This window comes from Hylobates moloch, unplaced genomic scaffold (assembly GCF_009828535.3).
Source record: "Hylobates moloch isolate HMO894 unplaced genomic scaffold, HMol_V3 SCAFFOLD_15, whole genome shotgun sequence".
Classification (NCBI taxonomy): domain Eukaryota; kingdom Metazoa; phylum Chordata; class Mammalia; order Primates; family Hylobatidae; genus Hylobates; species Hylobates moloch.
The window spans coordinates 32,449,100-32,467,002 of record NW_026652290.1 but is presented as its reverse complement, the minus strand read 5'-3'; the positions used below and the strand labels follow the sequence as shown (position 1 = coordinate 32,467,002).

Sequence of the window (17,903 nt, the reverse complement as noted above, 5' to 3'; positions counted from 1 at the left end):
CTGATAGACAAAAAGGAAGTTATGCTCTAAAGGGTGGGCTTAGGTACAGTGTGAGAATGGGGCTATAAATGAGAATGAATTAAAATTCTACATAAAACAGACAAAGCTGTTATAACAAATTCTCTCTGCCCTCTCCCTCTCCAGAACACAATCACCCAGGTACTTTCCCTAGGAAAAAAAAGAGAAGGCTGTTATCCAAAGAAATAGAATAGAATGTCTGGTAAAAGCTAAGATGTGGGTACTACAACCACCCACATAGAGGTACTAAATCTTCCACGGGCTGGCATTTGGGAGCAACCCCTACTAGAAAAATACTCCATCCTACTCACCATAAAGCAGGGGTTCTCACCCTGCTGTCCAGAGACCCCCCTCAAGGGCCTATGGATTGAATTCAGAAAAGTCAGTGAACTTGCATGAGAAGAAAACCACATATTATTTTCATCAACCTCCAAATTGACATTTGGTATTTGAACAAAGGAAGTATGTTCAAATATGTTATTCTGTTTTGAACATAGGAAACAAAATATAGCAGTATCAGCAGTGCCTGTGACTGTCACTAATACAAATCACAGATATTTTCATGTATCACATTATAGTTGCTGCAGATCTCAAAATATCTTTTATGTTCATGACCACTGCAAAATTAGAATCAGACTAACTGCTCTGCTAGGTCTTAATATTCAGTGATAAAGTAATAAAGAACATATTACTCTATAGCATTTGTTTCTTAATATTTTGATAAACGGTATTTCAATCAAATCAATTTCCTTTGTAATCAGACATTTTATTTTATACACTTAAAAAACTTGAAAAGGGGTCCATAGGCTTCACCAGACTGCTAAAGGGGATGCATGGCACAAAGTGGGCTGAGAACTGTTACACTGCTGGGAAACCTCCTATCCACACAGCCTACTCACTCACCACCCCGTCAGGCTTCCTATTTAGAGAAAAGGCCTTTAGAGACACAGACTTACCAACACATCAGCAGAGGACATCTATTAACTCTCTGGGCTTTTCTTAAATGAATGGACAACAAAGGAATACAAAAGCATGTGACAAAAATCTAGAGCTGGAGTCAGTGAACTACAACCCAAGGGCAAAATCCACTCTGCCACCTGTGTTTGTAAGCACCCACAAGCTAAGAATGAACTTTACATATTTTTTCATGGTTGAAACAAAAGAAATCAAAAGAATATTTCATGACACTTGAAAACTATATAAAATTCAAATTTCAGAGTCCATAAATACAATTTTATTGGAACATAGGCACACTCATTCATTTATATATTGTATGGCCTGCTTCTTTGCTACAACAGCAGAGCTGAGTAGCTGCAAGAGACCTTCATGGCATTCTCATCACTTTGCAGAGATGCTGTTATAAATTGACAACATTTTGAGTGCTTCATAGAGTACCGCATGCCATTTAATTTTTTTTATTTCCAGAGCATACTTACCACATCAAAACACAAAAAGCAGACTTCAAATGTCAAGTATTTAAAGGCACAGTGAATTGTGGATTATTATACTGTCAAGTCAGATGGCAAATCACTGTGGTTATTATGTAACAATACTACAGTAGTGCTAAAAGAAAACAATGTATGTTGACATTACAGTATTAAGCATTCATCACAATATTCCCAACTCATGAGAGTAACAGAAAAATTAGAAAAATTTACTCCAGCTCTCTTCTGATTAAAATTAAGTTTTAAAAAAAATTAGACAATTTAAAATAAATGATCACATCCACAGATTTCTTTCTTTCCAAAAATAAAACAAAAACAAAGCTATAATCAAAGTAAGTTTCATTTGTAGCCAAAGAAAGCTTATAGTGAGTTAATTAAATCATGATTGATTACAGCAGTTAAAGAACTCTGTCCAGAGAAAATAAAGTTCTTAAGACAAGTGGCCTTTTGGCAAGAACAGCTGCTCAAAGATATGAGGAAACTGGAGCTTCATCAGACAATTTAAAACCAGGTAAATACTTTCCAGTGGTTTTCCTTGGCTTTTAATGAGTTCACAGGTGTTACTGACACTGCTCGGTATCACTGTGCTGTTCAAAGTTAAAATAGGAACAAGATCTCCATACCTACATTAATTTGCAGCAGATATATTTTGCATACTCAAACAGTTCCAGAGTGTTTTTTCAGACTTTAAAGTAAGTGCTTCAAAATCCATTTAACTATGCAACTGAGGAGCTTCCGCCTAACCTTTGATTGGCAGTGATTCATCTGCAATGTAGTAACATGCTAAAACACAAATCTAAGAGAAGAATCGAATAAAGTTCCATAAATGTCTTCCAGGCAATGAATATGCTCAATTAAAATCATATTCTGGTGAACTGATATCAGTATTTGGCAATATCCATCTGTAGTGAAAAGACATTTTCAGAGATGAAATAAAGCCTTATTATATATCAGCTTAACAGATGAATCTTTGCAATCAATTTTGATAAGGAACAGTAACTTTGAACCCCAGTTAAGCAAATAATTACCTCACAAAGAAGAATCCCATTCTTCTCATTAGAATTGTATTAAAAAACAATTATTATTATGTACTGAAGTCTATCAGTCAAAGGCTGTGTTGTGGAAACTTGTTTTCTCTCCTTCATTATAAGTACCTAAATAACATCCTCGATTTTGCTTCTTGCCTTAAAAACCTAAAATACTTATTGTCTTGTCCTTTATAGAAAATGCTTACTGATTCCTGATCTACAGAACATAACAAAAAAGCAAGAAAATAACTGAAAAACAGATCCAGAAGAAGCAACTATCATTTGAGAAAAAGAACTTGAAAATTAAAAAATACACAAATATTAAAAATATATTCAAAAACAATGTTAGAAAGCTATCAAAACAAGAATAACATCTTAGTTAAATTGTAATTTATGAAATAACGATAAATAGAAACAGAGGAAATACCTTGGGATAGAAAGAAAAAAGATAAAAAATAAGAGATATGTCTCATATAAAAGGATATGAGCAAATAATCTCACCACAATAGCACTAAGCAGAATGAATGAAAAAAGATTCACAATCTCATAGTTAAGAATGCCAAGAACGAAGAGAAGAGCCTTAAAGCTTCCAGACAAAACAGGATACTTACAAAGATATTAGAATGAAATTGGTAAATTTCACCTTTGTAACACTGGATAGTAGAAGACAATGGAGCAGTAACCTCAAACTTAATTCTATTTCAGCCAAACTATCAACAATGAGGATAAATTCAAGATATTTTCAGAAATGTTAACAAGAACTCAAAAATCTGTCTTCCATGCATCCCTACAGATGGGTGTATGCCAACCAATGAGAAACCAACAGCTAGAAAATGATACTTAAAAAAATATTATTCACAATAGTTTCATTAAACACTTAGCAATAAATATAACAAAAGGTATATAAGATGTGAGATATCTACAAAGAAAGTTATAGGCCTACCTTATTTAATGTCCTTCATTTTACTGTGTGTCACAAATAACGCATTTCTTTTACAAATTGAAGGTCTGTGGCAACCCTGCATCGAACAAGTCTATTGGCACCATTTTTTGAAAAGCATGTGTTCACTCTGTGTCTCTGTGTCACATTTTGGTACTTCTCGCAATGTATCTGTTATAGCGATCTGTGATCAGTGGTCTTTGATGTTACTATTGTAATTTTTGAGGGGGTGCCATGAACCAAGCCCACATAAGATGGCGAACTTAATCGATAAATGTTGCATGTGTTCTGACGGCTCCACCAACCAGCCATTCTCCTGTCTCTCTCCCTCCCTCTCCCCTCAGGCTTCCCTATTCCCTGAGACACTAAGATACTTAAATTAGACTAATTAATAACCCTACAATGGCTTCTAAGTGTTCAAGGGAAAGGAAGAATCATATGTCTCTATTGAAATCAAAAGCTAGAAATGATTTAAGCTTAGGAAGGCATGTCAAAAGCCAAGACAAGCTGAAAGCTAGGCCTCGTAAGCCAAATAGCCAACTTGTGAATGCAAAGGGAAGGTTCCTGAAGGAAATTAAAAGTGCTACTCCAGTGAACACACTAATGATATGAACACAAAACAGCCTCATTGCTGATATAGAGGAAGTTGTATTGGTCTGGATAGAAGATCAAACCAGTCACAACATTACCTTAAGCCAAAGCCTAATCCAGGGCAAGGCCCTAACTCTCTTCAATTCTATGAAGGTGGAAAAAGGTGAGGAAGCTGCAGAAGAAAAGCCTGAAGTTAGCAGAGGTTGGTTCTTGAGGTTTATGGATAGACGATGTCTCCATCACATAAAAGTGCATGACAGGCCAGGCACAGTGGCTCACGCTTATAATCCCAGCACTTTGGGAGGCCGAGGCGGGCAGATCACTTGAGGCCAGGGGTTCAAGACCAGCCTAGCCAACATGGTCAAACCCTGTCTCTATTAAAAATACAAAAATTAGCCGGGTGTGATGGTGCACACCTGTAGTCCCAGCTACTCAGGAGGCTGAGGCAGGAGAATCGCTTGAACCCAGGAGGCAGAGGATGCAGTGAGCCAAGGTAATGCCAATGCACTCCAGCTTGGGTGACAGAGCAAGACTCCATCTCAAAATGCAATGTGCATGATGAAGCAACAAGTGCTGATGTAAAAGCTGCAAATTATCCAGAAGATCTAGCTAAGATCATTGATAAAGGTGGCCACACTAAACAACAGATTTTCAATGTAAATGAAACAGCCTTTTGTTGGAAGAAGATGCCACTTAGGACTTTCATAACTAGAGAGAAGTCAATACCTCAATTCAAAGAATACCCTGACCTCACCACTACAATCTATGCATGTAACAAAATTGCACTTGCACCCCGTAAATTTATACAAATAAAATACTTTAAAAGGCTTCAAAAAGATAGGCTAACTCTTGTTAGGAGCTAACGCAGCTGGTGACTTTAAGTTGAAACCAATGCTCATTTACCAATTTGAAAGTTCTAGGGCCCTTAAGAATTATGCTAAATATACTCTGCCTGTGCTCTATATATGGAGCAACAGAGCCTAGATGGCAGTATATCTGTTTACAGCATGGTTTACTGAATATTTTAAGCCCACTGTTGAGACCTAGTGCTCAGAAAAAATATCCTTTTCAAAATACTCCTGCTCATTGACAATGCACCCAGTCACCCAAGAGCTCTGATGGAGATGAATGTTTTCATGTCCACAAACACAACAACCATTCTGCAGCTTATGGATCAAGGAATAATTGACTTTCAAGTCTTATTTAAGAAATAAATACACTTTTTTAAGGTTATAGTTGCCATAGAAAGTGATTTCTCTGATGGATCTGGGCAGAGTAAATTGAAAACCTAGAAAGGATTCACAATTTTAGCTGCCATTAAGAACATTCGTGATTCATGGCAGAAGGTCAAATATCAACATTAACAGGAGTTTGAAAGAAGGTGATTGCAACCCTCAGGGATGACTTTGAGGAGTTCAAGACTTCAGTAGAGGAAGTAATTGCAGGTGTGGTGGAAAAGCAAGAGAACTAGAATTAGAAGTGGAGAATGAAGACGTGACTGAATTCCTGCAACTTCATGATCAAACTTGAACAGATGAGGAGCTGCTTCTTACGAGTGAACAAAGTGGTTTCTTGAGATGCAATCTATTTCTGGTGAAGATGCTATGAACATTGTTGAAATGACAACAGATTTAGAATATTATATAAACCTAGTTGATAAAGGAGTGGCAGGGGTTGAGACGATTGACTCCAATTTTGAAATTTTTACTCTGGGTAAAATGGTATCAAACAGCATCACATACTACAGAGAAATCTTTTGTAAAAGGAGAAGTCAATTGAGGTGACAAACTTTACTGCTGTCCTATTTTAAGAAATTGCCAGAGCCACCTCAATGTTTAGCAATCACCACTCTCAGCAGCTATCAACACTGAGGCAAGACCCTCTGTCATCAAAAAGATGACTCTCTGACTGTTCACATTTTTTAGCTACAAAGAATTTTTAATTAAGATATATACTGTTTTCTAAAATATAATGGTATTGGACACCTAACAGACTACCATATAGTATAAACGTAACTTTTATATGCACTGGGAAACCAAAACATTCCTGTGCCTAGCTTTACTGCAATATTTGTTTTATTGTGGTGGTATGAAATCAAACCCTCATGCTCTTTCTTAACTTGCAAAGTGTTTACCTGGGTATTCTCTTTTAAATAAGCTATGGCCAGGCATGGTGGCTCACACCTGTAATCCCAGCAGTTTGGGAGGCCGAGGCGGGCCAATCACTTGAGCTCAGGAGTTCGAGACCAGCCTGGCCAAGATGGCAAAAATCCATCTCTACTAAAAATACAAAAATTAGCCAGGCAAGGTGGGTGCCAGGCACCTGTAATCCCAGCTACTCGGGAGGCTGAGGCAGGAGAATTGCTTGAACCTGGGAGGTGGAAGTTGCAGTGAGCCAAGATTTTGCTACTTTACTGCAGACTGTGCAACAGAGTGAGACTCTGTCTCAAAAATAAATAAGTTAATTAATTAATTAGCTGTGATATTTATTTGATAATGTATTAACCTTTTACATACTTGTGAGTGAAGAGCCTGCACTGAAGCAAGCCTGGTTGAGAATAACCTAGGAGTCCATCTTCTCACAGTACTGTTTTGTGGAAACTACATAAGACAATTGTAGAATGTTGTTTCTGCCTGTCTGCTGTGGAAGGTTATAATATATAATACAAAGTCTGGAGGGGCTAAAAGTGGGCAAAAAGACTGAGGCCTATGTGACTTAAGCAGTATAAAAAACTTATGGGAAGCTGAAGTTGCAATTTCTTGTCGTCAACCTTGGCTCTTATCTTTGGAACCCACATAGGCCCCAAAGGGGAAAAGAAGTTGCTTACTTGGGTAGCTGAGAGGCTTCCAAGAAGATGAAGATACTGTACCTGCTTTATCATCTGTCCTGTATTCTTTTATAAAGCTAAGGAGGCTGGGCATGGTGGCTCACACCTATAATCCCAGCACTTCGGGAGGCTGAGGCTGGCAGATCACTTGAGCTCTGGAGTTTGAGATCAGCCTGGGCAACATGGTGAAACCCTGTCTCTGCTAAAAGTACAACAATTAGCCAGGTGTGGTGGCGTCTGCCTGTAGTCCCAGCTACTTGGGAGGCTGAGGTGGGAAAATTGCTTGAACCTGGGAGAAGGAGGTTGCAGTGAGCCAAGATCATGCTACCACACTCCAGCCTGGGTGACAGAGACAGAAAGAAAAGAAAGAAAAAGAAAAAGCAAGCAAGCAAGCAAGCTAAGTAAAAGATATACTATTAAAGTCTATTTCTGTCTTATAAGTCTCAGTGACAATTTAACCCATTCTTCTACAGTGTGTTAAAATTCAATTTTTTTTTTTTGAGACGTAATTTTGCTCGTTGCCCAGGTTGGAGTGCAATGGCATGATATCGGCTCACCGCAACCTCTGCCTCCCGGGTTTAAGCGATTCTCCTGCCTCAGCCTCCCGAGTAGCTGGGATTACAGGTGCCTGCCACCATGCCCGGCTAATTTTGTATTTTTAGTAGAGATGGGGTTTCTCCATGTTCAAAAACAGAAAAGAAGGGCAAGACAGGAATAGACATTATGTTTGTTATGGTTGAACTGCACCCTCCCAAAATTCTTATAATGAACTTCTAACCCCTAATACCTCAGAATGTGACCTTTTTTGGAAATAGGGCCATTGCAAGTGTAATTAATTAAGATTAGGTCATTAGGGTGGGCCCTAGTCCAGTGACTGATTTCCTTATAAAAAAGGAAAATTCAGCCAGGCACAGTGGCTCAGGCCTGTAATCCTAGCACTTTGGGAGTCCGAGGCGGTCAGATTGCTTGACCCCAGGAGTTCGAGACCAGCCTGGGCAACATGGCGAAACCCCGTGTATGTTTTGTCTCTACAAAAAACATAAAAATTAGCTGGGCATGGTGGTGCACACCTGTAATCCCAGCTACTTGGGAAGCTGAGAATTGCTTGAGTCCAGAAGGAGGTTGCCGTGAGCAGAGATTGTGCCACTGCACTCCAACCTGGGTGACAGAGAAAGACTCTGTCTCAAAAAAAAGGAAATTCAGACAATTCAGACACAGGCATACAGGGAGAACACCATGTGAATATGAAGGCAGAAATCAGGATGATACTTTTGCAAGCCATCACAAAAGATTGCCAGCACTCCATCAGGAGCTAGGAGAGACGAATGAATAGATTCTTCCCCACAGCCCTCAGAAGGAACCAACCCTGCCAACACCTTGTGCTGGGACCTCCAGCCTCCAGAACCTTGAGACAATAAAGTTCTGGGTTTTTTGTTTTTGTTTTTGTTTTGAGACAGAGTCTCACTTTGTTGCCCAGGCTGCAGTGCAGTGGCAGGATTTTGGCTTACTGCAACCTCTGCCTCCTGGGTTCAAGTGATTCTTCTGCCTCAGCCTCCCTAGTAGCTAGGACTACAGGTGCGTGCCACCATGCCTGGCTAAATTTTTTTGTATTTTTAGTAGAGATGGGTTTCACCATATTGGCCAGGCTGGTCTCGAACTCCTGACCTCGTGATCCATCCACCTTGGCCTCCCAAAGTGCTGGGACTACAGGCATGAGCCACTGCACCCGGCCAAGTTCTGTTGTTTAAGCCACCCAGTCTGTGGTACCTTGTTATGGCAGCCCTAATGAACTAATATGGGCTTTAAGCTATAAATCACTAAGGTTGGTTAAGTTAACAAATCATAACCCTCAAAAATGTTAACCCAACTTGAAAGAAGCTTTTGAAGCTGTTTACAGTCCATTTCAGAAATAACAAAAATTGAAATAAATGCAATTATTAAAAATACGTCATGTTAAATGACAATAAAGTTATTAAATAATAATTTATTTAGAAAGTATAACCAGTTTTCTTTGATATAAGTAACTGGGTCCCAAATGCTGGTAAAATGAGACAAGTAGGATCCTTCATTAATTTCTCATATCCATTTCTATCTGTTTTTTCTTTTTTTGTTGTTCCATGTGAAACTGAGAAAAAAAAATCTGCGTTTTCAACTTAAACAGTTGTCAACTTAATCTTACTTTTTTGGGAATTTGCTCGCACTCCAGTTTAATTTTCTCTTCTTGTGTTTCTTCTACTTCTGTATCTATTTCATCATCGATTCTGTAGCAAAAATATCAAAACACAAAAGAGTTTTTTCAACCTGAAGTGTTCATACCACAGCGTTACAATTCACTGCTTAGGCTTGTCTTCAACTTACCCTCAAAGAAATTACAAATTCAAATTCTACACCAAATACTCCAGAAAATGTACAAAATTATGATGACCAATAAATGTCAATATATATTTATGAATAGCCTGTAAAATTTTAGATTATACAACCTTAATGTTCAAGTATTAGCAGCTACATAAATCATTCATTCATCCATCATTCCATTAATTCAACAACTACTAAGTACCCACTATGTACGAGGCTCCAGGCCTTAGGCCCTGGACTACAACAATGAAAAAATACAGACCCTGTCACTGTCTTCTGAGAGCTTTCTATCTCCTTGGGAGAAAAAAATAAAGCTATTTCAATATGGTATGGTAAGTATGGGGGCATATACATGGAACACAACCCAGACTTGGGGATCAGAGGCATTCAGAGCCTAAATGATACTTATGAGTTAGCCAAAAAAGAGGAAAGAGGAATGTGAGAGAGAAGGGTATTTTAGGCAGAACGCAGAGTGCCTTTTGAGATTAGGAGCGAGACAAACACATTTAAGTGTAAAGATGAAAAAGAAAAACTGTCTTCAGACTTACAGGACTGAGAAGTTGACCATGCATATATATAATAGTCTGAGACAATTACTTGAGGATATTCCAGCAAAACTAAATATGAACCCAAGAGGGATGGGAAATATAAGAAACTGGTGAACAAAGAAGCCAATAAAATGTATAGATGTATCTGAATAATGGTTGATACTAGAAATATAGGGAGCTGAAGAAAATAGTGTCTTAGTAAGTGGTGACTACTGAACACAAGATTGGGAAAAGCTGTGAATTAAAATATGAGTTACACACCAGATAAAGGCAAGGAATTGGGGAATGTGTCCCATCTCAAGAGAACATGTTACAAAGGGAGAGCACTGACAGCACAAGGAGAATGTGAACAGTGGCTCTGTGGCTGTTCTTTCAAAGTTACAGGAGCTCAGGCTTTACAGCTTTGTCCAATTCAACAGTTTACACTGACTCAGAGCTCCAGAGTTACATCCATCAGATGAGGTACTAAGTTGTGAGCCTGCTACAGAAGCCACCATTACAAGAACCAAAAACCTCAATACTTGTGAACCTTTATAGCTATAGTTTCCAGTAATGAATCATCTCATGGAGTAGGAGGCAACCTCTCCTTAGGCAGAGGAATAATGACAATAATGACCTCAATAGCAGTAATAGCATCAGCCAACACTTGAATGATGCTTACTGTGTGCCAGATGCCGCTCCATACACGTAACACTTATCACAAACAACAGTGTTATGACATACATACTAAAAGCCCATTTTACAGATGAGAAAACAGTCACAGAAAGGATATGTAACTTGTCACAGAGCTAATACATGGAGCTGAGATCTGAGCCCCAGCAGGCAGGCAAAGCTCCCAAGTATGTGCCCTACAATCACACTGTTATTCAACACTGCCCATTCTAAATAGATGTCTGCTTTCACTGTTAAGGTCTGCAATACTCAGCACCCATATTAGACCTATGAGCAGGATAGGACAGAGTTGACCACCTCTTCTCTGTAAAACATGTTCTTTACTTAGCTTCAGAGATAGTGGACTCTTCTAGTTTCTTCTTTCCACAGCTACTACTTCTCAGTCTCCTTTGTTGGTTCCTCATCTTCACAGCTTTCAAAGTTAGTTCTCACCTCTTCTCTTCTTTGTCTATATTCTCATCTATATTCTCATTCCAGGCTATCCCTTTCTATATCATCACTATGAATATCATCTGTACGTAGTTGATTTTCAATATCCAAGTCTCCAACCCAAACCCCTCTTCTTAAAACCAAACAGAGCTAACTTCCTAGTCAACACAACCACCTGAACATCTACTAGACATATGTAATCTTAAAACATCCAACACTGAACTCTTGCTCTTCTCTCTGAAGCCTAATCCTTCTTGCTATCTAAAACGGCAATGCCATCCCTCTCAAGATCCCTACCAAAACTTTAAAGTCAATCTTGATTCCTCTCTCACATCCCCATCCAATCTCTGAGGAAATCCAGTTTATTCTACCTTCAACGTACCCACGTTTGACCACTTCTTGCCACTAATACAACAATCCAAGCTGCTCTGGCACCCTTACATTCTACTCGCAACACAACTAGAATGACCCTGCTAAAATATTTCAAATGTCACTCTGCTGAAAAACCCTCCAATGGTCTCTTGTCTCATTCAAAGTAAAAGCCAAAGTCCTTATTTTGGCACCTACCAGTTCCTCTATGATTGGGCTCCCCTAACCCTACCCCAATACCTCGCAGACTTCCAAGTCCCTCTTACTCCACCCCAGCTGTCCTTCTGGCAACTTTGCTCCCCTAACCCAATCACACAAAGCTCACTCCCCCTGAGGACCTTTACACAGACTCCTCTCCACCCCTCTAGACTATGAAACCCCCTCACCTCCTTCAGGTCCCTACACAGATTTTTAAAACTTACCAATGTTATCAGTGAGGCTTTCTTTATCTACCTTCTTAAAATATCTACACCCTCCTGGCCGGGCGCGGTGGCTCACGCCTGTAATCCCAGCACTTTGGGAGGCTGAGGCAGGCAGGTCACAAGGTCAGAAGATCGAGACCATCCTGGCTAACACGGTGAAACCCCGTCTCTACTAAAAATACAAAAAAATTAGTCGGGCGTGGTGGCGGGCGCCTGTAGTCCCAGCTACTCGGGAGGCTGAGGCAGGAGAATGGTATGAACCTGGGAGGCAGAGCTTGCAGTGAGCCAAGATCGCGCCACTGTACCCCAGCCTGGGGGACAGAGCCAGACTCTGCTCAAAAAAAAACAAAAACAAAAAAACTACTCCTCCCTGCCATCCCACCAGTACTTATTTTCCCCTTACCCTTCATTCATTTTCTCAGGGCATTTAGTACAACCTAAAATATGATATATTCATGTATGTCTCCCCCTTCCCCTAATAATGTAAATTCATTACTACAGAAATTTTCATCTCTTCTTCATTTACTACATATCCCCAAGGCCGTAGCAGGTGCTCAATACGATTTTTTGAATGAATGAGAAGTATTCCCATCACAAATTACTCGGAAAAAAAAACAGAAACCATATGAGAAAAGGCTGATTCATTTGACTGCATAAAACAAAACCACAACATCCCCATTCCTTTTTACACTGAAAAATAATGCCATAGGCAAAGACAAATTACAATTGGGAGTAAAGTATTCGCAGATAAGAGATCCTAGAATTTGAAAAAGACCAAAAAGGAGAAAAATGGGCAAATAATATGGACAGCTCACCATACTTCCATACCATCCTTCACCCATCATTTTGGCAAAATTCCAAGTGTCTTTTATGTATTGCAGTCAAGTTTTTGGGAATGGAGCTTTTGTCCAATACACTTTGAAACTGATAGCTGCTGTTGGGATTTTTACATGTTGCTATTATCTTTTTTTGTGATGAATTCTTATGGATTTTTTAATGTATCAATTAGTACCAGTTATTTTTCTTAGTAAATTATATCATCTGCAAGTAATTAGTGTCTTTGTCTCTTTCCAATTATAGGCCTTATTTTATTTTAGTCATTTTGCATGAGAAGCTTGGTGGTAAAATCATGGATCCTGGACATAGCTCTTCCACTTACACTGTGCAATCTCGGCAGGTTATTTAGCCTCTCCGTGCCTCAGTTTTCCCATCTGTAAAACGAGGAGAGCATCATCTTCTCTTTAAGTTTGTTTTGAGGATTAAATGATTTATTTCATGTAAAGCACAAGGTAAAGCTCTGGATGATCAGTTAAGGTAAAATTTGAGATAGAGAACAGCTGAGCAATATTGAGAGGTAAAATCAATCACAATTGGAAACATATCTCAGTTGAGGGAAATAAAAGACGTAGGTTTAAGAACAAAGATGGTGGTTTTTAGCATTTCAAATCACTATACACTGCTCCAAAAATATAATCTACAAATTAGGGCCATTTGACCAAGAGTCTCACTTGCTTTTCCAATCTAATGGAAATATTAAGTCCAAATGATGTCTGTTGCTTTCTTGAGGTCTTTAGGGTCTTTCCATGCAAATCAGTGGACTAATGGCAGAGTATTCCCTATTCTTTATCTTTTAATAAACTTGTGGTTTCATCCTTTCTACAGAAAACAGCCTAGCATGTGCCAGTGAAAAAGGTCAAATCAGTGTCCTTTGGGAATTTACGTTCTCGTGGAAACAGGCAACGATGGTAAAGACAGACGCTACGGGGCCACAGAGGCGGGCTCCTAACCCGCTGCTGTGCAGAGAAAGGGGCGCATCCCGGAGCCTTCTCGCCTCCACCCCGCTCCCCCGCCCAGGCTCTCGACAGCCCCGGCCGTGGCGGCCTACGCCTGAGCCCCGTGTTCAGCTTCTGCTCCCACCCGGACCCCGCACGACCTCTACAGGTCAGACGGTGGCGCCCGGCCGGCCCACGTGCTCCCCACGGGCCCTCGCGACGCGGCCCGGACGTGGCCCCTGACTGCCTCCAATCCAGAAGAAACTAAGAGGCGGAGTCCCGCTGAGCCCCTGCATTCAAAGGATGAAAAGATGTGAGATCACCTTTCGTCAGAGTCCGTGGCCGTTTTGCCGAGGGCCGGGTTGGGGGGTTTTGAGAAAAGATTCTCAAAATCCATGACCCAGACAGGTCCTCCCTTTCGCGAGCCGGGAAGCTACAGAGTAACAACCCGAGAGAGTAACAACCCGGACGCGACTAGACGGACTCGGAGCCCGGCCAGGGCCACAGGCTCCGCCCCGCGCAGCCCCATCCGCCCCGCACATGCGCTGCGCCGCCCTCCGCGACTCTGGGCAAGCCCGCTCTCTCCCTGCCTCCTTCGCCTCGGCTCTGCGCAGGCGCCGCGGTGGTTGCCCTTCCGTAAGCTTTTTTGTCCATCACCTCAGATAGTAGAATTTTGTTTATTTATTTAATTTAATTAATTAATTTATTTATTTATTTAAAGACAGAGTCTAGCTCTGTCGTCCAGGCTGGAGTGCAGTGGCGTGATCTTGGTTCACTGCAACCTCCGCCTCCCGGGTTCAAGCAAGTCTCCTGCTTCAGCCTCCTGAGTAGCTAGGATTACAGGTGCCCGCCACCACGCCCAGCTAATTTTTGTATTTTTAGTAGAGAAGGGATTTCACCATGTTGGCCAGGATGGTCTCGATCTCTTGACCTCGTGATCCGCCCGCCCCAGCCTTCCAAAGTGCTGAGATTACAGGCATGAGCCACAGCGCCCAGCCCCAGCCCAGAATTTTTAAAATGAGTTGTTAGGATTCTGCTTTCACCTTGGTAAAAACTCTTCCATCAAAATCACAGTATTTCTAAGAGATGGTAGTAACAGCTAACATTTATCTGAGCACTCCACTACTATTCCTTAGAAATAGCGTTTCATATGTTAGCTAACTTAATCCTCACAACAGCCCTGTAAAAGATGTTCTATTACCATTCACATTTTTGAAATGAATAAACAGATGTGTAGTCAGGTAATGTAACTTGTAGGGTCTCTACAATTGAATGGGAATTAAAATGAATACACAAGTAACCTCAAGACAGAAAAGTCCATTAAAAAGTACCAAATACTAAGAGGATTCAGAAGAGGGAAAAAATTGCATCCAGTTGAGAAGGCTTCTTGATAAGGGAGTATTTGAGCTGGGTCTTGAGATATTTCCGTAGGAAAAGATGAAGTGGGCATTGCAAGTAGAGAGAATTGTATGAAGGCAAGAAAATAGAGCATGCTGTTGCAGAACAGGGAATTGCTCAGTTTTGCTCAATGTAATGCCATTTAAGGGACTAGTAGAAAGGAAGCCTCAAACCCTAGGTTGGGCCAGTGATAGAGAACCTGACTTGCTTCTGTAAGTGAAGGGATTGTTTGATTCTTGGCATGAATCAGGATCCCTTTACCGATTAGTGAAGGGAACTATAAGCCAGACATCTTCCCCAGGGAAATTCTACTTTCCCATGTTGTTTATATTATAGGCCATCACCTATGGAACATGAATCATTACTAAAAATTGAGAGGAAAAATTGAATTAAGGAGATAAAAACTAGAATTACCCCCTCTTTAGCAGGAAGCATTATTATAGAACTCAAATTGTTACCATACACACTTTTATATAAAACGTCCAGCATACAGCAAAAGATAACCAGACACAAATGAAAATTAGATTGGTAGGTAAAAAGCAGCTAAAACATCTGACCTGCAAAGGCATCAGACACTAGCATTTTCAGACAAAGACTATATAAAAGGCTACATATGTTTGTGTTAGATTGATGCCAAAAATGGCCCCAAATTCTCCAACCTTCCCTGTATCCATGTCCTTCGCAATGTGACTTTGCAGCTCCTCCCACAAAGAGGTAGGATCTATTTCACCTCCTCTTTAATCTGAGTTGACTTTGCCTAATAGAATGGCTTGTTTTAGCTAGTAGAATGCAGAGGTGGCCTGCCAATACCAACCCAAGGCCCCAAGAGGCTTTGTATGTGTCTGCTGTCTCTTATATGCCTGCCTTCTTCAGGACAATAAGCTCAGGCTACCCTGCTGACGATAAGGGAGAGGCATGTGGAAGATAAGGCCAACGGAGGAGAGCAAAAACATCCAGTCAACAGCTAGCAAAACCCTAAAAGCAAAGCCTCCTAGGCAACATACAGCGGAGCACACACATGATGGAGTCCTGCAGAGAACCGAAGTCTCTCAGATGATCCCAGTCCAAATTACTAACCCACATAATTGTGAGCTAAATAAATGGTTCTTGTTTTAAGCCACTAAGTTTTTAAGTAGTTTACTATATAGTAATATCTAACTAATAAAAAAGCAACTATAAAAAGTGTCATAGAGAAATTGGGGAGAAGTAACCAAGTAGAACTTCTAGAAATAAAAAATATAATACTGAAATTTTAAAAAATCAGTGGATGGGGCCAGGCGTCGTGGCTCATGCCTGTAATCCCAGCACTTTGGGAAGCCAAGGCCGGTGGATCATGAGTTCAAGAGATAGAGACCATCCTGCCAACATGGTGAAACCCTGTCTCTAATAAAAATACAAAAATTAGCTGGGCGGGGTGGTGTGCGCCTGTAGTCCCAGCTACTCGGGAGTCTGAAGCAGGAGAATCGCTTGAACTCGGGAGGCGGAGGTTGCAGTGAGCTGAAATCGCGCCACTGCACTCCAGCCTGGGAGACAGAGCGAGACTGTCTCAAACAAACAAACAAACAAAATCAGTGGATGGTGTGGTCATATTAAAATGTGTTAAAAAAATTCCTTAACACTTCTCCCTGCAAAAGTTGGAGATTTAGTCCCCTCTTCTTTAATGTGGATAGGATTTACTGATTTATTTCTAACAAATACAATGTGGCAAAAGTGATGATGCATGATTTCTGAGGTCCTAAGAAGACATTGTAGTTTCTGCCTTATTCTCTTGAATCATCTGCATGAAGGGAAGTCAGTCACCATGTCATGAATCACTCAGGCAGCCTGTGGAGAGCCAGCCACATGGGTGAGGTACCTTCGAAACAGATCTCCCAGCACTAAGCAAGCCAGAAGACATCTTGACAGTAGTCCCATGAGAAACTGTGGGACAGAACCACCCAGCTAAGTAGCTTGCAGATTCATGACCCACAGAGGATATAAGAAGATTAATGTTGGGCCAGGTGTAGTGGTTCACACCTGTAATCCCAGCACTTTGGGAGGCTAAGGCAGGTGGATCACCTCAAGTCAGGAGTTTGAGACCAGCCTGGCCAACATGGTGAAACCCCGTCTCTACTAAAAATACAAAATTAGCTGGGCGTGGTAGCACATGCCTGTAGTCCCAGTTACTTGGGAGGCTGAGGCACGAGAATCGCTTGAACCCAGGAGGCGGAGTTTGCAGTGAGCCGAAATCACGCCATTGCACTCCAGCCTGGGCAACAAGAGTGAAACTCTGTCTCAAAACATAATAATAATAAAGAAGATCAATGTTTATTTTTTTAACCACAAAGTTTTAGGCTAATTTGCTATCCTGTATAGCAATAGATAAGTGAAATTCCCTATTATTATAAAGCAGATGGCCTAAACATAAAATTATCATATGACCCAGCAATTCCACTCCTAGGTATATACCCAGAAGAAACATATATTTGTACATTCATGTTAATTGCAGCGTTATTCACAATAGCCAAAAGGTAGAAACAAACCAAGTGTCCATCCACTGATTAATGGATAAATAAAATGTGATATACACATAGGATATTATTTATCCATAAAAAGGAATGATGCTCTGATACATGCTGTCAGAACTGAATTTTGTATCCTAGCTGAACTTTGAAAACAGTATGCTACATTAAATAAGCCAGGCACAAAAGGACAAATATTGTATGATTCCACTTATACAAAATATCTAGAATAGGGAATTGTATAGAGACAGACAGTAGATTACAGGTTACCAGGGACTGAGAGAGGGTGAAACAGGGAACTGTTGCTTAAAAGTGACAGAATTTCTGTTTGAGTGATGGGAAAGTTTGGAAATACATAAATGGTGATGGTTGCACAACAATGTGAATGTAACTAATGCCACTGAATTATACACTTAAAAATGGCTGGTCAGACACAGTTGCTCACTCCTGTAATCCCAGCACTTTGGGAGGCCAAGGCAGGTGACTCATCTGAGGTCAGGAGTTTGAGACCAGCCTGACCAACATGGTGAAACCCCGTCTCTACTAACAATCCAAAAATTAGCCAGGCGTGGTGGCAGGCGCCTGTAA

The 17,903-nt window shown here is 40.6% G+C and overlaps 1 protein-coding gene across 4 annotated transcripts in view; it reads right to left on the bottom strand.

Moving 5' to 3' along the window:
• Positions 1–13,909, bottom strand: part of ZC3H8 (zinc finger CCCH-type containing 8) — a 48,830-nt gene extending 34,921 nt beyond the window's left edge. For 3 of the 4 annotated variants that reach the window (XR_004252249.2, XM_032177284.2, XM_032177283.2), the window contains exons 1-2: positions 13,740–13,909; positions 9,029–9,110 (exon numbers count right to left, since the gene is read on the bottom strand). Coding sequence is in view for 3 of the 4 variants with exons in the window: in XM_032177284.2 (XP_032033175.1) it covers positions 9,029–9,110; positions 13,740–13,813 (156 nt within the window). In the remaining variant the exon portion in view is untranslated. Of the gene's footprint in view, positions 1–6,891; positions 7,282–9,028; positions 9,111–13,739 lie in introns of those variants that run through there. The other variant, XM_058428685.1, reaches the window with a different exon arrangement.
• Between the last annotated feature and the right edge of the window lie 3,994 nt (positions 13,910–17,903).